Source organism: Grampus griseus (genome assembly GCF_964374135.1).
Source record: "Grampus griseus genome assembly, chromosome: 18".
NCBI classification, from domain to species: Eukaryota; Metazoa; Chordata; class Mammalia; order Artiodactyla; family Delphinidae; genus Grampus; species Grampus griseus.
This window is the reverse complement of record NC_139012.1, coordinates 62,107,579-62,133,933: the sequence shown is the minus strand read 5'-3', so window position 1 is coordinate 62,133,933 and position 26,355 is coordinate 62,107,579. Positions and strand designations below refer to the sequence as shown.

The 26,355-nt window shown below is 40.7% G+C and overlaps 1 protein-coding gene across 1 annotated transcript in view; it reads right to left on the bottom strand.

Moving 5' to 3' along the window:
- Window positions 1-26,355, bottom strand: part of LOC309835803 (histone-lysine N-methyltransferase SETDB2-like) — a 74,814-nt gene that overhangs the window by 9,529 nt on the left and 38,930 nt on the right. The window contains exons 11-13 of the mRNA XM_082675496.1: window positions 15,366-15,487; window positions 6,392-6,499; window positions 1,964-2,097 (exon numbers count right to left, since the gene is read on the bottom strand). Coding sequence (XP_082531622.1) covers window positions 1,964-2,097; window positions 6,392-6,499; window positions 15,366-15,487 — 364 coding nt within the window. The remainder of the gene's footprint in view (window positions 1-1,963; window positions 2,098-6,391; window positions 6,500-15,365; window positions 15,488-26,355) is intronic.

Sequence of the window (26,355 nt, the reverse complement as noted above, 5' to 3'; positions counted from 1 at the left end):
ATATATGATCAGTATTTTTTCAGACTTTAAGGTATAGCAGGAACTTGACTCCTTTTTGTTTGACCTTGTAGCTCTGCTAATAGTCTTTTTAGTGGGTGTTTTAGGTCTTTGGAGAAGTCATAATAAAATAAGCTCTTTGGGAAGGTAAATAATAAAAGTGAAACAATATTTCAATTCATGAGTTTCTCAGCAAATCAAATATAAAAAGAATATAAAATTAACATATTTACACATTTCCTGTCTAGTCTCAAGCAAGAAAATACCTGTGTAAAATCAGATTTTAAATTATTTAACAAACTTCTTTGAATGTTAGGCTTGCCCACATTTTAGAATATATGGCTGCTAAGCTTAAAGAGGATATGGTGTCAAAGAGCAAAGACTCTGGAGCCCTGAAGCCCAGCTCTGCCTCTTACCAAATGTGTGGCCTGGATACAAATTACTGTCGGGCCTCAGTTTCCTCATCTTTAAAATGGGGATAGTAGTACCTACCTTACTGGGCTATTAGAGTATTAAACGAAATAACATTTGTAAAGTACTTTGAAGTATTCCTGGCATAAAGTAAGTGATTAAAAGATAAAAGTAATAAAATAGTTCTGGAACACACTGATAAAATTGGGGATATATGCCCAAAGGGGTAAAAAAATCTACCCTCCATGTGGAATTTTAAAGTATCATTTAGGAATGTAACAGATCTTACAAAAATCATATTAAAAATAATCCTCTGCAAGGGATAAATTCGGAGTTTGGGATTAACATATACATACTACTATATATATCAGTAAAATAGGTAACCAACAAGGACCTACTGTATAGCACAGGGAACTATACCCAATATTTTGTAATAACCTATAAAGGGAAAAGAATATATATATATGGGTATAACTGAATCACTTTGCTGTACACCTGAAACTAACACAACACTGTAAATCAACTACTTCAATTAAAAAAATAAAAAAATAAAAATAATTCTCTCATAACACTAATCCTATTATTCAGATACTATGCCTGAAAAAAATGTATATGTTTCACTGAAATTTAAAATGTCCAGTTCAATCAGAATCTATTCATATGCCCCAAAGAAGTGAGAAGTGTCTGCCTGGCTCGTCAACATTAGACCATCATTCTATGTTTTATTCCATCTCATAACTTTAAAAAGGTCAAACCTAACCTTTTGACTGTTATTTCCTTCACCTTTATATGACATATTCTAGACTGCATCTATGTACAAAAAAGAGTTCGCTGAACATGACCTGAATCAATCAAAAACTGGGTTACTGATTTCTTCTGACTAAACTGTATAATGACTTAACTGAACTGACTTCTTTCATCAGAAGGAAGGTCACGTTTCTTCCTGGATAAAACAAATATACTTATTTTGGACTTGAAATATGCCTTACTGGATCAAAGTTAACATTAGAGAATTATTGAAAAACAAGGAGCAAGATTTCAAAGCCAAAGGCAACACAAACAAGGTGTAAATTTCTTCAAGGACTTAATGACTGATAACTGTATTTGCTGCATAGTTTCTTTATCATTTTTAGAGGCTATTTATAGTTAAGAGGGTGGTGAGAGTGATGGGAAAATACATTCATTTGGAGACAAGATGGGTAAAGCATGGACCTAGAACTAACAAGTCAGGCTCCTTTCCTGTTTACAGAAAAGAGCGAGTGTGAACTGGTTCCCAGCCTCGTGGCCACCGTTAGGTTACTTGTGCTACCATGTCAACCAGTGCTTTCTATGAGGAAAGAAAGGATGCAGGGAGAGTAAAACCCAAAACAAAACCAACCCTGCTTCTTTTCTTCCTATGACACTTAGGGAAGGTACTTTCAAGTTACGTTCCCAGCTGGGCATCTCCCAAACCACATTCTTACTTGGAAATCATTTGTATAAAATTAGCTTTAAAAAGTCTCCTTGTCCTTATTCCATCCCCCAAACGTGGCTTTAAAACTGTTTTATTAGATACCTGTAAGTTCCTTTAGATCCATCAGCTTGTAGAACTGCATGGTCACTCTTGGCACAGAAAAAGTGGTAATTCTTGAGACAGGATTTTAAATCACATCCCACGGTGGCTCCTGCTTTCCCACAAAATGTGCATTTCTACAGAAGAACAGATTTTACTGAGTAAGCACCTGATTTTTCAGAATCTTTGTTAAAATTTAAAGTTAAAGATGTCATCAAATATTATTTTTAAGTTGGCAGTCCTAATGTCCTCAGCTACAAACACCTGGTCCTGACATTCAGCTGCTCATTTTGAAATTTCAGCAAAACCTCAACTAACTGGAATGTTTTGTAATGATCTGATTAAAAGCAGAAAACCCTTTTTGCTTCCAAAAAAACCCCCTCTCCTCTCTTTTTAAAAGAGATTTCTAAAAAGCAGGGTTGGCAACACTGTCCAGCTCTAGGCAAAAGGTTCTGTTGGGGACACTGAGCCTGTGACCAAGGTCAGCTTCTGGCAGTGCCACTAACAGCTGTGTGATCTCAAGCCAGTCCCTTCCCCTCTCTTAGACCCGAATTCCTCCCTGAGGATCACAGTGCCTGTCTTACAGAGGCACTACTGAGGAGATGTGAGAGAAAGGAAGTGAAATCTCTTTGGCATCTATGTAGAAAGGCCAAAAATGTAAAAAAAAAAAAAAACAAAAACAAAAAAGCCCCTGAGGAATAAGTTTTTTTCTTAGCTCGATTCATTTGATCTCTTGCTTTTATATATCAGTCTATTGGTCTGCTAGGAAGGTGGCGTAGAGATGGCTAGGAGGAGAGTACGTGGCCACAGAAACCTGTTTGGGGGAATCTGAGCCATGACCACAGCTGGTTTATATCATGCTCTGGCTGAATGACGGCGCACAATGAAACCACCTAGCAAAACAGGAGGTGACAGCTCACACAGTATCCCAAGGTCAGCACAAGCAACTATATAAATAAAGGAAATTTAATTGTGGGTGAGAAATTAGATTGTGCAAAAGGCAGAATTTGAAGTCAGAGCACAAAGAATGATTTAATGTTGGGGGGCCATCTGACTATATGTATAGGAAAGAAAGTTAGATCCCTACCTCACAATATATTCCCAAATAAACTCCACGTGGATTAAAGCTTTAACTATATAAAAAATAAGTATTTTTAAAAAGCTGCAAAAAATTAGAAAATATAAGAGAAAGAAGAATAGGACAGTACTGAGGCTTTCTAAGCAAGGCAGGAGACACCTTGAAAAAGAAAAAGACTGACAGATTTGACTATATAAAAAATTTAAGCTCGAATTTTAAGGTGATAGATACCATTTAAAAAAAGGGAAAAGACTGTTTGCTGCATAGTAGATAAAGGGTAAGACTCTGATAGCCCACAGAAAAATGGGAAGAGAATACAAACGGGGATGATGGCGGACAAATGATGTGCTGTTTACTGAGGAGAAGTGAGCAGGTTTGGATGGATCGTGTGTATGAGTGTATAGGGGATGGAACTATTCTTTTCCGGCCAGTTTAACATGAGAGGCTATTACCTATCCAGGTAGGTATGTCAGGTTGGTCATCGGGGCTGGAGATAAGAGTCTCGGCATAAGAATGGTATTGAACCCATGGGAACTGGATGAGGTCATGTAGGAAGGATGTTCAGATTGAGGAAGGAGCCCAGGAAAGAGCCTTGGGCACTCCAAACTGTAGACGTTGAGCAGAGGAGGAAAAACAGCCAAGGCACCTGAGAAGCAGCAGCCAGAAAGGTAAAAGACATACTAGCAGTGTATGTCCAGGAAGTCAAAAGAAGGAACTACTTCAAGATGCAGGGCAGGGACCACTGTGTGATGATACTGCTGACAGGTCAACTAAGGTCAGACAAGTGACACTGTAAATGACCAGTTCTTTGTGTATAAGGGAGAGTTTTGTTTTTTTTTTTTAAGATGACATGATCAGTTGATCATGTTTATATGCTGACAAGAATAATCAGTTAGAAAGAAGGGATACTGATGTGAGGGGGTAGAGGAAAATGCAAGAACCTAGTCCTTAAGGAGGGAAGGAGGACGGCTCCAAAGCCCATGTGCAGGGTTGGCTTTGACAGGACGGAAGTCAGAGTCTGGGGACAGGCTGGTGGGCAGTGGTTTGGACAGTAGGGGTTCCTGTCTAGTCGCTTCCATTTTCTCGGTAAGAATCTGGCAAAGAAATGTACAACACCAGGAGTGAACCCTAATGTAAACTATGGCCTTTGGGTGTTTCTGATGTGTCAGTGTGGTTCATCAGTTGTAACATGTGGAGGGTATTGATAAAGGAGGGTATTGATAAAGGGGAGACTGTGAACGTGTAGGGGCAGGGGGAATACAGGAACTCTGTACCATCCCCTCAGTTTTCCTGTGAACCTAAAACTGCTCTAAAAAAGAAAGTATCCAAAAAAAAAAAAAAAATCAGGGATAGTCCTCAACTTGGCAAGGAGAAGTTGGGGTGGAGCAAGGTTTTAAAGAGAGATGATAGGATGTGAAAGAGTAAATGTGGAGGGTGGAGGATGAAGTGCTGGTTGTCTGTTTGAGGTTTATGGCCATGAATCTAAGATCAGTCAAAACATCTGTGGGTTTTTCTCCGGTTAACTGCTCAACTACCAGCGCTACTCAGCTCCTGCAGACATCAGACAGACACACTTCCCCAGGCTGGGGCTCTGCTCAGTGAGTAAGGAGGGTGTCCAGGGGGTTTGCAAGGGAGTGACTGCTGTGCTAGACCGTGGCCAGGGATCACTGAAGAGCTGCTGGAGCTGGGTGAGCCGGGAGGATTGGGATGATTACTAAAGAGGGGTAACGTGCAACCTCTCCAGTGATCAGGGAAACGCAAGGGAAAACTTTCTGAGACTGGCAAAAATTAACGAGGTTTGAGATGTTCATTTTCGTCACGGGCTGGGAGAAGTGCTCTTTCATCCACTATGTACAGAAGCATAAAGTGGTACAGTCTTTCTGGGGGATAGTTTGTCAGCATGTTTCAAAGATTTTAAAGGGAATTCTCTTTGACTCAGCTGTTCCACTTCTAGGAATGTGCTGTATAGCACCAATCAAACCAACACACGAGGATAATGCACAAAGATGTTTTCTGCAGCATTCACTATCACAGTGAAAAACTGTCAATTCATTATCTAAGGGCAGGGAATGGCTTCACGCCTTCCAGTACATCCTGTGGAATTCCATGAGGTCAGTGAAGAGAATGCCAGGGACAGTCCTATGCTTATGGTTTCATGAATGTGCCACATCTTCTTTCTTGCCTTCCACGCTTTTGCACACCCTGTTCCCTCTCTCTGAATTTCCCCCGTCCCCATCCTCATTCCCCCCTACATTCCCAACTAGGAAGGCTTCCTGAGCCCCAGCTGTGCTGATCTGCCTGCTCACTGAGCGGCCCATGCTGACGTTTCTCAAAGCACATCAGGCGATGTGGAAATTGCCCATGTATATGCTGACATCCTGCAAGGACTAAAAAAATGTTTGTTCCAGGTCACTAACCTGACTGTGGATTGTGGTGGTGGGTAGGGTGTTAGCGCTCGTGCTTGCTGTACCACTGATTAAGCTGCGAAGGGCCTGTCACGGAGGGAGTCTACTACAGCAGACCCAGTAGAGCAACTACTCAGCATTCTTCCTTCCCAGGGGGAGCTGACCCCAGCTCCGAGGGTAGATCCTGATTAGTTATGGTCGCCTCTAGCAATCGGTGCAGAAAGAGGGGTGTGGCCTAATTAAACTTTCAGAAGGGCTCTTAATCCATGCTTGGGGATGAACTTTCTCTTGTGGTAAGAGCAAGAAAGCCTGATGCTTCAGCCGCTGCCTGTGGCCACCCTATGATCACAAAGGGACCAGCTGATATTGTGGACAGGAGGGCAGAAAGGATGATGGGCATGATCCATCATTGAGCCACTGAATCAACCAACTGCGAAGTCAATTTTTCCTCTAAGTTAAGAAAATAAGCATCACTTTTTTTTTTTTTTTTTTGCGGTACGCGGGCCTCTCACTTGTGGCCTCTCCCGTTGCGGAGCACAGGCTCCGGACGCGCAGGCTCAGCGGCCATGGCCCACGGGCCCAGCCGCTCCGCGGCATGTGGGATCTTCCCGGACCGGGGCACGAACCCGTGTCCCCTGCATCGGCAGGCGGACGCTCAACCACTGCGCCACCAGGGAAGCCCACTTTTTTTTTTTTTTTAAAGCCAGTTTGTTCCTTCCACTTATAGCCAAAGCATTCTAACTCATATCTACTTTGCCGATGAAGCATATTGTAGTTTATTTTAAAATATTAAAATATTCAACTGAATCTAAGTTTCCAATATAGGTCCTACTTCTTTCAGCTCTCCACGTTGCATCTCTATCCCCTGGTTTATCAGTCAAATAGACTTTCTTTTGAAAGCATCACCAAGGGTCTGTTCATCTGAGTAATAGAATCATTTATACTTACCAACTTCCTTCCTCTCTTGACTTCTTTCTTTACCGATTCCACATCAAAATTTCTATCATGATTGAACGGATCATGATCCTCACATTCCACAAGCGCCGAGGAATACAGCTGCAGATTGGGAAAAGAAAAAGCCAGAGTATGCGCAAAGTAATGTTGAAAGCTGCAAGTCAGAAAATGGTACCAAAAAGTACTCACCAGGAGTGGAAGATGGCTTGCGCGTAGAACAGTGACCACCTTTTGGCGTGTGTGAGCAGATCTCAAGTCACCCTGCTTTTCTTTGGGAGTTGTCCTGATCCCCAGACATGTTTTATACTGCATAACCCTGACCCCCAGTGGCTAACTGGACCTGGTCGGGGCCCTGACCCCAAGCTGGGCCAGTCAAAGTCCCTATCCTAGGGGACTAAAACAGGCTCTGAGCCACATGGTCAGAGCAAGTCAGTCAACAAAGAGAGGAAAACAAAAATGAGGGCTAGAGAGGAAATCCTGGGTTCCTGATGGCTTCCCAGCTCCTGTTTCTTATACCCACCTGTGTGCCTGTCTTCAGGAGCCAAAAATTGCCCCTGCAACTTATTGCAAAGCCCCTTTTATATTTAGGTTGGCTCGCGCTTCTAAAAGTTTCTTGAAACCAAAAGAATCCAAACTACCTCTGAATGAAAGATCAACATTACACATACACTTAAATAATAAAGGGCGTGAAAAACATAAGATAAAAAATTTTTCACACTGGCACAGGCAAAGATTTCTTATAAAAAGCAGAAACTATAAAGAAAAAGTTACTAAGTTGGAATTCACCAAAATTAAAACGTTTTGCTCTTTGAAAAACATTGCTAAGAAAACAAAAAGGCAAGCCAGAAATTGGGAGAAAATATTCACAATTCATATATCTGACAAAAAAATTATATCGAGAATATAGGGAAAACTCTTGCCACTCAGTAAGACAAATAATTCAGTTAAAAATGGGCAAAAAACCTGGACAGACTCTTCAGAGAAGGAGAGTTACAAATGGTGGATAAGCACGTGAAAAGATGCTCAAAATCATTAACCCTCAGACAAATCAAAGCCACAATGAGATACCAATACACACTCACTAGACTGGTTAGAATTAAAAAGACTGAAAATACCAAGTATCAATGAGGGTGTGGAGCAAATGAAACTCTTACACATTGTTTTAGAAGTGTAAAATGATGCAATTACCTTTACTTTTACATTTACTTTTTGATCCAGCATTCCTCTTATAGGTGTTCACTCAAGAAATAAAAGCATTACTGTCCACATTTAAAGAAGGCAACAGTATACAATGGAGAAAAGACAGTCTCTTCAATAAGTAGTGCTGGGAAAACTGGAGAGCTACATGTTAAAAAATGAAAATAGAACATCTTCTCACATCATATACCAAAATAAACTCAAAATGGATTGAAGACCTAAGTGTAAGACAGGACACCATAAAACTCCTAGAAGAAAACATAGGCAGAACACTGACATAAATCGTAGCAATTTTTTTTTTTGGATTTATCTCCAAAGGCAAGGAAAACATAAGCAAAAATAAACAACTGGGACCTAATTAAACTTAAAAGCTTCTGCATCAACAAACCATTGAAAAAACAAAAAGACAACCTACTGAATGGGAGAAAATATTTGCAAACAATATGACCGGTAAGGGGTTAATATCCAAAATATACAAACAGCTCATACAACTCAACATCAAAAAACAACCTGATTAAAAAATGGGCAGAAGACCTGAATGGACATTTTTCCAAAGAAGACATAAGATGGCCAACAGGCACATGAAAATATGCCCAACATCACTAATCATCAGAGAAATGCAAATGAAAACCATAAAGAGATATCACCTCATACCTGTCAGAATGGCCATTGTCAAAAAAGACACAAACAAATGTTGTTGAGAGTGTGGAGAGAAGGGAACCCTCCTGCACTGATGTTGGGAACGTAAACTGGTGCAGCCACTGTGGAGAACAGTATGGAGTTCCTCAAAAAACTAAAAATAGAGCTACCGTGTGATCCAGCGATTCCACTGCTGGGTATACATAAAAGAAAATGAAAACACGAATTCAAAAAGATATATGCACCTCAGTGTTCATAGTAGCATTATTTACAGTAGCCAAGGTATGGAAGCAACCTAAGTGTTCATCAACAGATGAATGGATAAAGAAGATGTAGTGTGTGTGTGTGTGTGTGTATATATATATATATATGTATACATACACACACATACACATACATACAATGGAATACTATTCAGCCATAAAAAAGAATGAAAGTTTGCCATTTGCAACAACATGGATGGATGTGGAGGGTATTATGCTTGGCGAAATAAGTCAGACAGAGAAAGACAGATACTGCATGTTATCCCTTATATGTGGAATCTAAAAAAATTAGTGACTATAACACAAAAAAAGTGTATGTCCACATGAAGACACATATTCAGATCTTCACAGATTTATCCTAGTGTCTTCAAACTGGAATTAATGTCTATCAACAGGCAAGTGGATAAACAAATTGTGATAGAGCCATACAATGAAATACTGTGCAGAAATAAAAAGGAACAAAATACACATACAAGAAACAACATGGATGAATCTCCAAATACTGTAATGAGCAAAAGAAGCCAGACACACAGAATACATACTGTAGGATTCCTTTCATGTGAGATGAGAAAGACAGGCTCAAGCTATAGAAGCTGGGGTGGGGAGGAAGTGGCTGCAAGGAGGCATGAGGGAACCTTCTGGGGTAATGGAAATGTTCTACATCTTGATGGTGGTGGTGGTTACGTTGGTAAATACATGACTTAATACTCTCTGAACTGTACACGTAAAGTGGGTGCTTTTTTTTTTTTTTTTTTGCGGTACGCGGGCCTCTCATTGCTGTGGCCTCTCCCGTTTTGGAGCACAGGCTCCGGACGCGCAGGCTCAGCGGCCATGGCTCACGGGCCCAGGCGCTCCGCGGCATGTGGGATCTTCCCGGACCGGGGCACGAACCCGTGTCCCCTGCGTCGTCAGGCGGACTCTCAACCACTGCGCCACCAGGGAAGCCCAAAATGGGTGATTTTTAAACGTAAATTATACTGACAACGTTAACTAAAAATAGCAAATTAACATTAACAGTATATTAGAATAAAACATCACAATCAAATAGTGTTAATCTCCGAATGGTTTAACAGCAGAAAATAAACAAGCACATAATTTATCACTAACAGATTAAAAGGAGAAAATTTGAGACATGAAAACCAAATGTAACCTGTGAATCGGAATCTTTTGTTATAAAGTTATTAGGACACTTGAACCTGAAACCTGGGTGGTTTGAGGATTAGATCGTAGTAATATATTAAACTCCTGATTTTGATGGTTACATTGTGATTATGTGAATGTCCTTTGTATAAAATACATACTGAAGTATTCAGGAAAGATAACGCATCATGTCTCAAATTAATTTCAAATGTTTCTGTAAACGAAAATAATCACTAAACAGTCTATAATAAGAATAGAAAAGAGTTTTATTTGAGCCAAACTGAGGACTACCCTAGAAGCCCACTTCCCAGATTACTCTGAGAAACTGCTCTGGAGAAGCATTGTTTCCAGCACAGTTTTATATCTTGTCAGAACAAAGAGCAATAAACGAGTCAGGGTTACATTTCTTCAACATTAAAAAAAAAAAAAAAGAACAGACTAGCATGTACACAGTGACTCAGTATGGCCTTGGAACCTGGGAAGGGAGTTTTATCATCAAAGGAGTACCAGCATTGGCATCCCAGGAGGAGGGGCATATAATCTTTATTTTTAACAAGGACATTCTTTACTTCTGGTCAATGTGTCCTTTTCTCTAATAATTAAAGCAAATGTACAGTGTATATTCGATAGGCCACAAACAGGCTATTTTAGTTAGCATAAAATTCAAGTTAACTCATGTATAAGCCAGAATGACTTCCCTATATCTAAATATGTGAATATTTCTTTCATCAGTTCCAACAAAAAAGGTACTTTGTACTGTATGTGCAACTTTTCTGTAAGTTTGAGATTAAAAAAAGTTGTGTATATAAAAAATAAAGCATCGGACTTCCCTGGTGGCGCAGTGGTTAAGAATCCGCCTGTCAATGCAGGGGACACATGTTCAAGCCCTGGTCCGGGGATCCCACATGCTGCGAGCAACTAAGCCCGAGAGCCACAACTACTGAAGCCCGCACGTCTAGAGCCTGTGCTCTGCAACAAGAGAAGCCACAGCAATGAGAAGCCTGCACACCGCAACGAAGAGTAGCCCCCGCTCGCTGCAACTACAGAAAGCCCGAACGCAGCAACGAAGACCCACCACAGCCCAAAATAAATAAATTAATAAATTAAAAAAAAAAAAATAAAGCATCTAGCATTGTGCATGGCCAGAGAAAGAGAGTGAAAGAAGCCAGAAGAGCATTACAATAGATGCAGAAAAAAGCATTTCATAATATTCAATACTTTAACTTGTAGCAAGCTAGAAATAAGAGGAAACTTCCTAATTTTAATAAAGTAAAAGTATTAAAAAGTATGCACAAATTTAATGATAAAACCTAGAAGCATCCCAGTAATATAAAAAACAAGACAAGGCTCACTAAAATGCTTTTAATCACCACTATAACACAATGTTCTAGAAAAATGCAGCAAAATAAGAAAAAGAAATTAAGAGGCCCAAAAATTTAAAGGAAGAAAAGTCATCTTTATTTAAAGATGAGGATCGTCCAAATAAAATATCCAGGTGAATCTGACTTTTAGATTTGAGAGTTTGGCAAGATCGTTGGATGAGATAAAAAATAAATAAAAATTGACAGTTTTTGTATATACCAATAATAGCTCACTTTAAAAATGTATTAACAGGGACTTCCCTGGTGGCGCAGTGGTTGGGAGTCCGCCTGCCAATGCAGGGGACACGGGTTCGAGCCCTGGTCCGGGAGGATCCTACATGCCACAGAGCAACTAAGCCTATGCGCCACAGCTACTGAGCCTGCGCTCTGGAGCCCAAGAGCCACAACTGCTGAGCCCATGTGCCACAACTACTGAAGCCTGTGCGCCTAGAGCCGCAACTAGAGAAAGTCCACGTGCAGCAACGAAGACCCAACGCAGCCAAAAATAAATAAATTTTTTTAAAAAAATGTATTAACAAAACAAACAAAAAAACAAACCCAGGAATAGGCCTAACCCAAAGTTCTAGACCTCTCTAGAAAAAAAATTGTTGGACATTTTTGAAATTCATAAAAGAAGACCTGGGCTTCCCTGGTGGTGCAGTGGTTGAGAGTCTGCCTGCCGATGCATGGGACACGGGTTCATGCCCCAGTCCGGGAGGATCCCACATGCCGCGGAGCAGCTGGGCCCGTGAGCCATGGCCGCTAAGCCTGCGCGTCCAGAGCCTGTGCTCCGCAGTGGGAGAGGCCACAACAGTGAGAGGCCCGCGTACCGCAAAAAAAAAAAAAAAAAAAAAGCCAGGGTTTATCATAAAATCATAGTAATTAAGGGTGTTGTACCAGCTCATTAGTCACTGATAATCTGCCTGTTTAGATGGCCTGTTTGAACTCTCATGCTTTGGAGACCTAACTCTTCTTCCAAAAGATAGCATTGAGAGTACCATGTTACACTCTGTGTGATCTCTGCTAATGGCACTTTGGAATTGTATTAGTTAAGTCATTTTAGACATAACATCACTGTGGATCCAACTGTCAGGTATTGAGTTATCAGCAATTTGAAGAAATAAATTTTGAGGAGGTATCGGAGGAAGGAATACGTTTCATAAAACATTACAATGAAGCTCATGACTGACTTGAATAGTAGGAGTTTTAAGTATGCTGTTAAAAATCTGTAAGGGACAGTTAAGAAAATTATCAGATTGTAAGAGAAACGTGTGAGCTCGCCAAACAAGGATTTCAGTGTAGATTCTGTCTTTATCAAATGAAGTTAAAGGAACAAGTTATAGTTAAAGTTTGAATGGAAGAGCCTGCCATTGTTGTTCCACATCTGGTTGTTGCTGTTTACATTCCTTTACTGAGCCTACATCTTCATAAGCTTTTTGGCAGGTATACATTGAACACTTCTGTTTCATGGTCAAGACAGGATCAGAGGCCATGGATACTGACAACTGATTTGTCTGTTTTCTTCTTTTTCCATGACTGTATCTACTGCCTCATCTTGATTTACAAGCAAAACCTAGAAAACCTACAAAAATAAGTGTTTTGTGGTTTATCTAGGAATAATACAGAAAATATTCCTTGTTATTTTTGGTGAAGAAAATCAATTTCGTATAGTTTATTTCAACCTAAATAAAATGCGAGTTTTGTTTAAAAGAAAAAAAAAAGAGTGTTGTACCAGCTCAGGAATACACAAGTGACCAATGGAAGAGAATGGAGAGCCAGAAAGAGATCTGTGCACGTATGACAATACTGTTAGAGCAACGGATTAGCATGAGGGTTTGAAACTAGATAGCTGGGTGAGAGTCCCGGCTCAGTCACTTACAGCCCTGTGACCTTGGGCAAGTGATTTAATTTCTCTGTGCCTCAGTTGTTCCACCTTTAGTTTGGGCATAATTATAATACCTACCTCTTAGGGTAGTTGTGAGGATTAACAGTTAATCCTGTTAATCTCCCAGAGCTCCTAGGTTAAGCTCCCAGAACATTACCTTACACAGTGAACACCAAATAATAACAACAGTTATCATTATTATCACTACAAATCAGTGAGGAAAGGATAGATTTTTCAATCATAGTGCTGGGGAAGGTGGTTAATCGCATAAAAAAGAAAACTAAAAGTAGGTCTGTACTTTACACTATAATCCAAATAAATCCCAGTTGGATCAAGAAGCTAAATGAGAAAAGCAAAATTTTTAAACGTTTTGGAATAAAGACAGAACCTTAGTTCAGAAAAGAATTTCTTAGGGGAAAAATCCTACAAATTATAAAGGAAAATAATGATGAATGTTAATTACATCACAAGCTTCTGTATGAGAGAAAGCACCATAAATAAAATTAAAAGCAAACATATATAATAAAGCATTAGAATTTATTTATATGTGAATAAATACATATAAGCAAAACTAAGATCTCAAAGATAAAGTGTAGTCTATGAACACAAGTCACAGAATCGAAAAAAGAACCACACAGGAGCACAGCAAACGAGGTGCAAGCTCACTAAGTAATCTAGGAACTGCAAATGCAAATAACAACGAGAGACCATCTCACACCCATCAGAGAGGAAAACATGAAAATCTCATAGTATCATGACAGACACCAAACCACAGATCCAGGGAGGCACTGTAAAGAGAATGAAACGAAAAGCCACAGATTAGGAGAAAATATTGGTAAAATATATCTGATAAAGGACTTGTATCCAAGATATAGAGAGCTCCTAAAAGTTAATTATAAGACAACCCAATAAACCCAATTAAACAATAACAACCCAATTAAAAACTGGACAAACGATCTGGACAGACAACACCAAAGAAGATATACAAATGGCAAATAAGTATATGAAAAGATGCTCAACACCACATGTCATATGTCATCAGGGAATTACAAATTAAAATATGAACATCATATATACACTAACATGTATAAAATAGATAACTAATAAGAACATGCTGTATAAAAATAAATAAATAAAATAAAATTAAAAAAAATACGAACAACATGAACTCTCATTCATTGCAGGTGGGAATATAAAATGGTACAGCCACAGTGGAGGACAGTTCAGCAATTTCTTTCAAAATTAAACATACTTTTACCATACCAAAAAATAAAATAAATCTCATAGAATCAAGTGTTGACAAGGAAGAAGAGAAGCAAACTCCAAAATAGTGGAAGTCAAACTTGGTACGATCCCTTTGGAGAGCAATCTGGCACATTTAGTGAGGTGCAAAATGTTCCCTTCCTGTGTCCAGCAGTTCTAAGTGCCCTAGACCAGAGAAATTCTCCTGTGAATTAGGAGACCTATACAAGGATATTTATGACAGCTGGTCAGTAACATAAAAAACTGGAAAACCATAAATGGTCATTCACAGAATACTTTAATGGTGATTATAGTCATAAAATGGAATAATATAACATTTAAAATGAAAGATTAGAACTACATTTATCAACATGGATATATATCAATAATCTACAGAATCTGATAGAAATTCTATAAAGTCCAAGAACATGTAAAACAATATATTTGTTTATAAATACTTAAACGTGGTGGGAGCATAAAATTAAAAACACAAGATAATAAGAAACACCTAATTTGTGATGGCAATTACCTCTGGGGAGGGGTGGAGAGAAGGGAACAGAGAGAAGAAGTCCTTAACTATCTATGTTTTTTTTTTTCTTAAAAAAAAAATCAAGCTGAGGCAAATATCATATACTATCATGATTTTATAAATCTGGGTGAAGTGTCTATGGGTATCTGTTATATTTGAAATAATTAAAGTATCTTTAAAGGAACTTCATCATAATTCTTTGTGTGTTTGATCAGTTATAAATAAAACTGAAAGTAATCATAAGGTGTTAAGATCTGAAACTTTAAAAAGGGAAAAATATGCTCCCCAAATCCCCACTTAAAAGCCCTGGTGGCGCAGTGGTTGAGAGTCTGCCTGCCGATGCAGGGGACACGGGTTCGAGCCCTGGTCTGGGAGGATCCCACATGCTGCAGAGCAACTGGGCCCGTGAGCCACAACTACTGAGCCTGCGCATCTGGAGCCTGTGCTCCACAACAAGAGAGGCTGCAATAGTGAGGAGCCCACGCACCGCGATGAAGAGTGGCCCCCGCTCGCCGCAACTAGAGAAAACCCTCACACAGAAACGAAGACCCAACACAGCCAAAAAATAAATAAAGAAATAAAGAAGCTTTCATTAAAAAAAAAGCCCAAGCCATGGGCAGCCAACGTGTTACTCTTTGTTGTATCCAGAGTACATTTATCTATTTTGGTATGTCCTTCCCTAAAAGGACTCATGTGTTTTCAAGTAACTTACCAAACAGTTTTCATGAGCAGCTATATTCTCTGACTGTGCAAAGTACAGGACACTACACTCGAGGTCTTTGGGGCAAAGTGCGCATATCCTTTTTTGCAACCTTTCTGCAACCTGAAAGACACCTATAAAGTAACATCCCTGATGAGAAATGGAAAAGTGGAATTTCTTGGTGTCTGCAACTCCTCCACCCATCTTAAAGTAGAGGGCAGGGAACTTGTTTTATGAGAGAGTCTCAACTCCCAGGGAGAAAAAAAATTGGGACCCAAGCAGAAAAGCAACTTTGTATTTTCTTAATGGCTTAATGAAAGAAAAGAAAAAAATGTTTCATTTAAAATGTCTAAACATGAGGAAAACCTTTACTTAAGAAACATAAGCAGGAATTTAAATACAAAGCTCTCAAAGCATTGCCTTGCCCATAGTAAGCTCTCAATAATGATTACTGACATTATAAATCAACAAGAAAACAATGGTGTATTCAAGAAATAATGCTCTGATTAACTACCTGTAAAAAATAATTTAGATCCCTATATCATACTATATTCAAAAATAAATTTGGGAAAATAAATAAATAAATTTGGGGTGAATTAAAGAAGTAAATGAGCAATATACTTTAAATGTGCTGTAATCTAGCATTATAATAAATTAGGAGAGAAAGATACACGAAGGCAGGAGTTTTTTTTTTTAAGAGCGGAATAAAGAAAGGAAAGAAGTTTAAGAGAAGGAGAGCTAGGAAGAACAGGGAAGAGACAGGGGGGGAAAAAAGCCAGCTGTTCCCAGTATCCACTGGGTGCATGGGTGAGAGGCAATCTTCTCTAACCTATTAGTTTGCTATTAATTTGGCCACAAGCATCCATTTAACATTTCTTTGCCTTTTCCAATGCTCATCCTGTTATTCATTTAGTTTTCTGTGGCAGAAAGCACTTTCAATTTTACCTTCAAATTTTAGTTTTGAAACAAAAATTCATTTAACCATTTAATGGCGAAAGGTTTAAATTTAAATGAGGTTAACCGCTTAAGCGCTTCCTAAAAGTCCTTTTTGTTACTTAAAAGTGTAAGGTCTCTTGATGTCTCTCTTAAACTACATCTTGCATCTCACAATGTCAGAAGACCTCACTTTGGAGCTAGCATTTCTTTCACATTCAGATGAGTTTCTTCCTTAATTAACGTCTGTCTCCTGGATTTGGGTCCTGCTTATTAGTAGGGCTACAAATTAGTAGTCCTCCTGCTCCACATCAACCAAGAAAAAGGGGGGAGACTGAGACAAAACTCCTCAGATGAAATGAAATGGGCGAACTGCTGCTTTTCATTCATCTCAAACCACCACCGAGTTGGGAGCTCCTCTTGTACGAGAGTCACCGCGCTGAGAGCTCTAGACCAGCGCTGTCCGCAGAAACATAGTGTGAGCCACAGGTGCAGATGAAGAATTTCTAGGAGCCTCATTTAAAACAGTCAAAGGAAATGGGTGAAGTTAATTTTAATATGCTTTATTCAACTAAACATATCCAAAATACTACCCTCTCAACATTTAATTAAGGAAACAATTAATTCATTCTTTTGTACTGAGTCTTTGAAGCCCAGTGTATTTTGTGCTTACAGCACCTCTCAACTGGACGAGCCACATTTTCAATGCTCAAGAGCCATATGTGGAGAGTGGCTACTGTACGGAAGGGCACAGCAGAGCATATAAAAAAAAACATGAGACAGAACTGTTGCCTGCAAGAAGCTTACAAAATAAACAAGGAGACCAAATAGTATTCTGGAAAATAACAGAATACGTGGCACAAGTAACTGCTGAGTAGGAAATACAATATACGCTATGGACAGAGGAGGAAGTGCTCCTTGTGGGACGGAGTTCTGTCAAGGACACTTCCTTGAGCTGGTACAACCTTGAGATGGAGAGGAAGCGGGGTCGGGGTGGGAGGGACGTTGCAGACAGAAGCAGAGATATATAAGAGACCAAGAGGTCTGACTGGGAGACAGAAAACCAGCCAGGCTGAAGAGGAGAGTTCATGCAAAGGAAGCTGGAAAAGAATTTGAGAAACAGATGGTGAAAGGCTGCCAGGAAGGATTTTTTGAGCAGGGGGATAACATGATGAAAGAGTTGTTTTAAGCTCCATTTCAACATGGAGAGAAATACGGTGCACCTGGATAGGAAGGCTGGACATTATAATGCTGTCAACTCTATCTCAGATAAGTGCGGACAAAAAAATGTTGCCCGACAACAAGCCATCAGCCACTGCAGCAAACCCTGCCCCCCCCCAACAATGTGTGTCCTGAGGGGAATTCAGGATCGAGAAAAAACAGGATACTGGCCCTAGACAGTTACCACACATTTCTAAGGAATAATTTCAACGAGCCCAGACTCTTGCATCTTCCCATACTTAGAAAAGCACTAAAATCATTAACTTAAGAGGTCTGTTTTTTGTTATTAGCAGTAATTGTTTGATGTCTGACTACATGTTTGTTTTCAGCAAAAACTCCTATATATCCTGGCTCATTCCTTACCTCTTCCGATCAGTTCCTCAGAGCTGAGAGGCTGTCTCCCAGGCCACAGTCTTCAGTAAGCTCCCCAAATAAGACATCTCGCAATTTTTAGGTTGTGTTTTTCTTCAGTCAACATAAGTTTTAGATTTAATGCCATTTCAACTTAAATCCCAAGAAGGTTATTTTAAAGAACTTGAAAAAAAATATTATTTGGAAGAACAAATGAGCAAGGGCAGTAAAGAACACTTTCAAAAAAAAAATGAAAGGGTGTCTACCTGATTTAAAAACATACTATAAAGGTACAGCTGGGACAGAAGGTTAGATGACCATGTCAAAAGAAAGAACACAAAGTGCAGAGAGAAGTGGATCATAATCTCTAATTATGAATTTAAGTTACCATAAGGTGGCATTTGCATTTCTTCTCTGGCACTGATGTCCTTAGCCCATTTTTCTATTGGTTTATTCACTACTTCCTTACTGATTTATAAGAGCTTGTAGTGTATCCAGGATACTAACTCTTTGTTAGTCAAATATGTGGCCTTTTAACTTTGTTTATAATGTTCTCTGATATACAGAATGTTTAAAGGTTTTGTTTGATGAAATTATATCAATCCTTTATCACTTCTCACTCTTGGGTAGGGGGAACATAACTTAGAAGACACCTCTTCTTTTCCTCTAGAATTTTATTTCTTACATTATAATATTAACGTGGAATTTATTTTATTGTAAAGTATGAGATGGAGATCTAACTTATTTTCATAATGGCTAGCCACTAATTTAAAATCTTTTTTCATATATTTAATTATTACATATATTTAGATTTGTTCTACATACTTCTATTTGTTCCACTGATCTGTCACTTCCCCCACCAATACAACACTTTACAATTTTCAATGTTTTAGAATATATTTTAATATTTGACCACACAAAGCCTCCATCCTAGGATGAAAATGGGAAAAAAAATCCCCAAATTTTATTCACCTTGGACCCAAAATCTACTTCGACTAAATACCGTGCTCTTATTTAAAAGAACACTCAAACTGGACATTAAAATTTGTAAAGCATAGGCTAAAAAAAGTTTCAGGCAGTTAAATTACTAGTGCTAAAATTCCCTAATAAAAAAATATGATAATGTTTGATAGGCTATGCAGCACTCCTTGTGTAAGAGTTAGGTATTTTTGCCTTGTCACCCTTTCCTGTGCAGAGCTGCACCTGCAGACCGGTGAACTGCATTGGGCTGAGCTATCAGGCCGCTCATACCTGAGTGTGGTCCCCTGTGCTTGCTCTGGGGACTCTGCCTGTCTGAGCTACACTCCCAAGTCTGCAGGGTCTTGGCACTTGGGAACACAGAGGTGGTGGCAACATTGCTGTCCTCTGATCTGGAGTTTCCAGTGCTGATGGACAGAAACGCAAGGTGGACACACAGGCTCCACCTAAGAGTTTTTTCCTGCTAAAACACCCCCTCATCACAATTTCCTAAAAGAGCTTGGCTATTTTAACTTGTTTATTCTTCTAGACTGGGGGATCACAGAACTCTCTGTAGTTGGGAGAGTAACATTATAGGCTTTTACACAGACAGGCATCCCTCACATCTGATCGTTTGCTACACATTATCTGAAACTCATGGACCAAATACATTTGGATAACTTGATATTCCTCACTATCTGAACTCAGGAACTGTATAGATTCAGACAGTGAGGGACAGGTGTATCATGGGGGCTGGGAAGAGTCCATTGGTCTCCATCAGTAGTTGAGACCAAGAACAATGAAGATATGTAGGTCTCCCCAAGGTCTTTCTACTGGGTCTAGCAGGCCTAAGGACTCACAGAGACTGACTCAACGAGAATTCTCAAAAATGAAACTGGTAACCAGGAAAGGTTCTATAGAATGAAGCCGAAGAAAAATTATAAGCCAAGAATACATGAACTACGACTAACTCAAACCAACAGTGGCAGTCTCGCCAGCAATCTCCAGGCTCAGCTCCACCTGGGAAGGGATTGTTAAGGCCACAGCCTCTGCAGGGGTGTCTTCCCAATGCTTCTCTTCCAAGAGACGGTCTTAAAGCTCACCAGACAAGGGCAATCCACCCAGAGGATTGAATCTGGGGTAGTCGGATAGGATGGCCAAGGAACATGTTCCACCACTAAAGAAATGAGTGAAACTGATAGAATGAGATTCACTAACCCTATACTTCCATTTACAATCCCCTTCCAATAGGGTATGGCCTATGTTCTGGACTGGCAACCAATTTATGGTGCTGGCTTGGAAATTCCTTCCTCTTTTCTCCTTTGATCAATAGTTTTCATTGCAGTTTACTATTTTAGTTCTGCCACTGTATATCAGATGTGTAGACGTTATTACTGAGTCCAGTGACTGCATACCTGAACTGACCAAAACAGAAGGGGAGTAGATATTACCTAGAGGCTTGGTAATGGACTTGAAAGATGAATGGCTTTATCACATTGTCTCTGGATGGTGTGACTGGACATAACTTTCGGAGAAGTTTGGCAGGATGTATATTTGGGATAGCCAGAAGGCAATACTGGGGACAGCTTCAGAATGTGAAAAGAGGAATAAGGATGTCTGTGTTGTAAGGGAGGGGTGGCAGGCAGCCAGGGAATAGGATGTTCAGTGGACTTCCTTAGGGTATCCATTTGACTCACAATCATACACAGGGATAAGCCCCAGCAGGTATGTTCATACTACGTGACTCTCTTTCCCTAGGCACAGCTGACAGTCCCAGAGGACCAACCTGCCCATCTCCCACATATACAGAATTCAGAATAGAAGATTTTAGTTCAGATTGGGCTGGTTTCTTGAAGATGTAAAAACTGAGAAGCTGTGAGGGTAGCCATCTTCTATCCCATTATCAGGAAAACTGGACCAAAGAAAGAGAACAAAGCAGATATTCTGAGTGCTGTCAAAGTTTATGACGGCTTCTCAGGCCCTATTTCCTGGCTGTTTCTGATAAATGCTATAGCATCCATGTTCCTGGGGTCTGTGAGTGTGGTCTCCCTGCTTTCCAGTAACAAACATCCCTTTTGCTTAAATGACATCAAGTTGATTTTGTACTATTTGTAGCCAACAAGTCCTAATTAACACAGGAAGTACCATGACCTGATCTGTGTGTAGGCACGTGTGAACGTATGTGCGTGCGCACATGTGCACTTGAGAGTGAGTTTCGGCAGCAGCGTGGACAGTGGACTGCCCTGCCTTCACTGTTTTCTACCTGGTTCATTCTGATAATCTCATTTCCCTCCTTCTGCTTTCCCTGTCATGACACCACTTCATTCTTCACGTTGCTGCCAGAGTGATCTATCTAAAATGGACATTTGCCCATGTTTCTCTCCTGCTAAAAACCCTTCTCTATCACCTAAAGATCAGAAGCCAAGCTCTTTAGTGCTACATACAACCCCGTTCATTCCTTCAACATATACTTAATGTAGAGTTTTAGGCAGCAGGGAATAAGATGTGAATTTCAACTCTCATGGAACTTACATTTTAGTAGTACAGAGACATCAAACAAGTATTATTTCAGGATGTGGTTAAGTGCTATGAAGAAAGAGCAGGGGAAGGAAGTAGAGATTAATGAGGGTGGGGGAGGGCTCTTCTAAACAGGATGGGCAGGCAAGGCTGTGGAGGGTACATTTGAGCAGATATTTGAATATGGTGGGGGGCTTAGAGGACTCACAGTGCAGTGAGGGGTAGCAGAGTCATCAAGATGGGTAGGGGCTGGATCAGATCAGGACATGGGGTACACTGTAGCCACAGTAAGATTATTCTGAAAGTAATGAGAGACTATTGGAGGGCTTTGAGTAGGAGAATCACACTTACTTTTTGTTTTTTAAAGATCATTTTGGCTACTGTGCAGGCTTGTCTGTATGAGAGGCTAGAGTGGAAGCCAGGGGACCAATAGTCCAGGCCTGAGATGATGGTGCCTTGGATGGCAGTGATGGAAGCGGTGAGAAGAGGCCAGGCTTCAGATATATTCTGAAGAAAGAACTGACTAGTCTGACTAACGCATTAGTTGGGAGGTAAGGAGGAAAGAGAGGCACCAAGAGTGGCACTGGGGTTTTGGTCTGAGCAACCAGGTGAATGGAATGGGGAAGGCTGGTAGTGGCTGAGCAGGTTTGGAGTGTGTGGGTGTGTGCAGGCAAACAGGAGTCTTCTTTGGGACATATTCAGTTTGAGATCGTTCCTGGCATTAATGAAGTTGGTTATACAAGTCTGGAGTTTGGGGAAAAGGTCAGGATGTAACCTCACCTCCGGTAACTCCTCATCTTGCATTCTGTATACACACTAGCTAAATGAAATAGTCAACTGCTTGGCTTGTGGTTGCCACATCTGATGTTTTATGGCTGGTGCCTTTTTTCGAGTCTTCACCTCTTTCTGGACCACCTTTTCAAGCTTTGTATCTCTGGGTGACTCTTCCTCTTTAAAACTAAGGATGTTCCTTGAACACCAGGCTGAGTTGGAGGAGCCCCTCATTTGTGATTCTGTGGTTCTTAGCAGGTCACACAGGAGTTCCCTATTAGACTCTCTAGGGCAGGGTCTGCCTAACTCGTCTCTGCATCCCCGGCACCTGGTGCTGAGCCTGCACAGGGTAAGCGCTCTACATCTGCTGAAACGCAGGGAAGGAGCCCAGCCAGAAGGCTGTTGCCTCACTTAAAGGAGAGGGCCACAGACTTGAACTACTCATGGAAAGGAGGGGATGGTTCTAAAACGTTACATTCTCTGTGGAAACTTCTCAAACTGCTTCCCGAGACCTAGCTGACCACTTCTCTTCAAGAGGGGTCCCCCTCCAGCCTTCCTCCCCAGAGCACTTCTCCGACGGCATTGTTTTAGGGGTGGGTGAAACCGCGCTGGGAGAGTAAACTCCCAGGCATTTCCTTCGGTTTTCCTTGCTGGCTGTATTCCTAGCGTTGTAGGACTGTAGCAATGGGCTGTTCCATTAGCAGTGGGTGAGGTAAACGGTAAATAAACGGTAAACGGAAGGCAAACCCTCTCCTTACGAGAGGCCCTGGGCAGCGGTCTGGGAGCAGGGCCGCCGGCGGTGGACGCCCAGAGGCCAAGGGGCTGCTGAGCCAAGACCTCAGCGCTGTCTCGGGAGGCGGGTTCGCGGGCCCCCAAGCGGCGGCGGCCGAGGGGCTGCTGAGCCAAGACCTCAGCGCTGTCTCGGGAAGCGGGTTCGCGGGCCCCCAGGCGGCGGCGACCAGGGAGCTGCCCTGGGCCCCGACTGCCCCTGCCGCCCCCCGCCCCCCGAGCAGTACTCACCGGTTGGGTGGGGGACCCCGTCCCGCCCAGCCCGGGCCTCGGACCAGCTGGCGCCGCAGCTCGACTCGGGCTCGGGAGGTCCCGCCGGCTCCATATCTGCGCACTGCGCCCGCGCAGCCGGAAGTCCGTTTCGGCGAAATCATGATGATTGATCTCCCCTACCCGCGGGAAAAGTCCCGAGCAGGAAGAGACCCGTCGGCTTTGTAGATGCAGTTCTCAAACAGAAACTCGCAACTTCTCCAGATCTGAGTCTGAATTTGAATTGCTTTTTAAAAAAAAAAATCATGCCAGGAGCTCCCCACCCTGCGCCCACTTAAGCGATAGTCGGAGTAAAGGTGGCCGAAGCCCCTGGACTCAGCTGGAGAAATGATTGTTCTTCTGAGGGTTTATCCATTATTTTCTAAAAACTGTATCACACCAAGTCTGGCCTAAACAGGTCTATCATAAACGGACGCAGAATTAACTGACAGTAATTCCAGTTGCAGTCGCAAGCCTTTATTTAGCACCCATTGGGTACACAGCACCATACAAGACAAGGTTTTTGGTGCATGGAATACACATGTAGAGAACACAAACGCATATAATTAAATTACAGTTAAAAAATAAGTTGCTCTGTAAAAGAAGCATGTAATAGCTGGTGGTTTGCTGAGGAACTAATCAAAGGAAAACTCCTGGAGGTCTTGTTTTTTGAGCAGATTTTAAAGAGAGGAAAGGAGGCAAACTGGGGACAGAAAAGAGAACAATATTAAAAAGGATAACTTGGATAGTCTTGACAAACACAAATGGATTACAGAAGCAAGAGTGTGGAGATGCAAAACAGGAGAAAAGAGCACGCTCTGGCAGCAAAGTTTTTTTTCTTTCAAGCAGTAAGATGGAAGAGTACACCTTGCCAGGCCAGAAAGAAAGTCCTAAAGAGACTGGATAAGAAACTGAAGAGCTCAGCTAGGTCAGGTGAAGCAGTTGAAGAGCCCCTTACCCCGCTCTCAGTTTATAATCTCAGTTTTTCAGTGTTCCACTCTTAAGAATGAGCAGACTTAACACACATATATGGAATCTAAAAAAAAAATGATTCTGAAGAACCTAGGGGCAGGACAGGAATAAAGATGCTGTCCTCTATGCAGACATAGAGAATGGACTTGAGGACACAGGGAGGGGAAGGGTAAGCTGGGACGAAGTGAGAGTAGCATGAACATACATACACTACCAAATGTAAAACAGATAACTAGTGGGAAGCAGCCGCATAGCACAGGGAGAGATCAGCTCGGTGCTTTGCGTCCACCTAGAGTGGTGGGATAGGGAGGGTGGGAGGGAGACACAAGAGGGAGGAGATATGGGGATGTATGTATATGTATAGCTGATTCGCTTTGTTATACAGCAGAAATTAACACACCATTGTAAAGCAATTATACTCCAATAAAGATGTTAAAAAAAATCCCTTATTTAAAAAAAAAAAAAAGAATGAGCAGACTGCCAAGATCTAACTAACTAACTGAGGAAAGCCTAAAACGTGAACGACAAAGACCAAAGGACACATACAGGGAAAACACAGAAACAAACCTTGCAGGTCACAGAATATTCAGGAAAAAGATAATATAGATATGAATGCCTGTATGTATGTTACACTATATAAATAGTATTTTCAAAGAGATAAGATACTGCAACCATGAACCAAAAATAGGATATTGAAGAAAAAAAAACACTCAGAGAAGAGAGCTCTAGAAATTTAAAATGAGACCCAAAAAAAAAAACCTAACCAGAACAAAACAAAACCCAATCCCCACCCCGCAAAAACCCCCCAAACAAAAACCCAACACAATAGGCAAATTGTAAGATTAAGTTGAGGAAATCTCCCAGAAAGTAGAGCAAGAAGACAAAGCTGGAAATTAAGAGAAAAGATAAGAAAATGAGAGAACCAATCCTGGAGGTCTAATGTCTAGATAAATAGGAAGAGACAACAGATAACAGACAACACAACTATTTCATTAAAGAAATATAGTTCAAGAAAATTTCTCTGAAGAACAAAGTTTTCAGATTGAAAGATCCCTCCCACCAAGCACCTGGTATGAGGTATGAAAACTAACTCTTACTGGGAACAGAACATTGGGACAGAGAATGCTATAAGCTTGAAAAAAACTGGCCACGTATACAAAAGATAAAGAACGGCTTTATCTGACTTCCAACAGTCACCCTGAAGGCCAGAGGTGAGAACATTTTCAGACTTCAAAGCAGCAACACTGGAATGTAGCAGATGTGTTCAAAATTGGGTATGGAAGCTACTCACGAACTGAGTACCCATACCCTGCCAAAATAGCAATCAAATGTAAGGGTAAAATAACATGTTCAAACATACAAGGGCTCAAAATATTCACCTCTCATTTTTCCCTTTCAAAAGCTACTGGAGGATGTGCTTCACCAATATGTGGGAGTAAATCCAGGAAAGGGGAAATAACGGGATTTAACTGGCAACAGACCTGACATAGGGAAGACAAAGGGAATCTCTAGGATGCTGACGGAAGATGACAGCTGTGAACCAGTACAGAATGAAGCAGATCAAGATGGTGATTTCTGCACAAAAACATTTTCCATACTTATCAAGTGTCTTCATTTTATTTTAGTGCATTGCCTAAAATTCCTGCATCTTTACTGTGAATAAATGGACTTCTCAACTTTCCTCATCTGTCTACAGGCTGTTTGGGTTATAATATTTTGCTCCCTTTCCTAGCTCTTTGGTTTCCCACTCTCTAAACCAATTTCAAGTTAAATTTTTATTTAGTTCAATATTTTAAAGAAATTAATCGGGTCCAAACCTAGAAGAGATTTTTGTTTGAAAGGTAACCAAACTAAATCCAGAATCAAGATCAAAAAAAAAAAAAAAGAAAAAAAAACCCTCAAAAACCAGAACTACTTTTAATTACTCCTTTTTGAGCTAGTATTCCCATCCTGGTTCCTAGTGGGAAGTTCCTGGCAGCCAAATGTATATCTTTGTTATAGATAAAATTAGTTTTAACTCTTGGAGATTCTCATCCTCTTTCCATTAGACAATCGTGGTCAGGTAACCTAGAGCAAAGTAACTTTCTCTAGGAAAATAATTTGCACATCATGCCTAGGAGAGTCCAAGGGTCTGTTTCAGACTTTGCAGTTCAGTAGAATTGTTTTGTTAAGTGAAATTCTTGCCCAGCACAATCTCTTCTGGCTTAAATAAGCCATGTCTGACTATTTTCTAAGTTTCCTT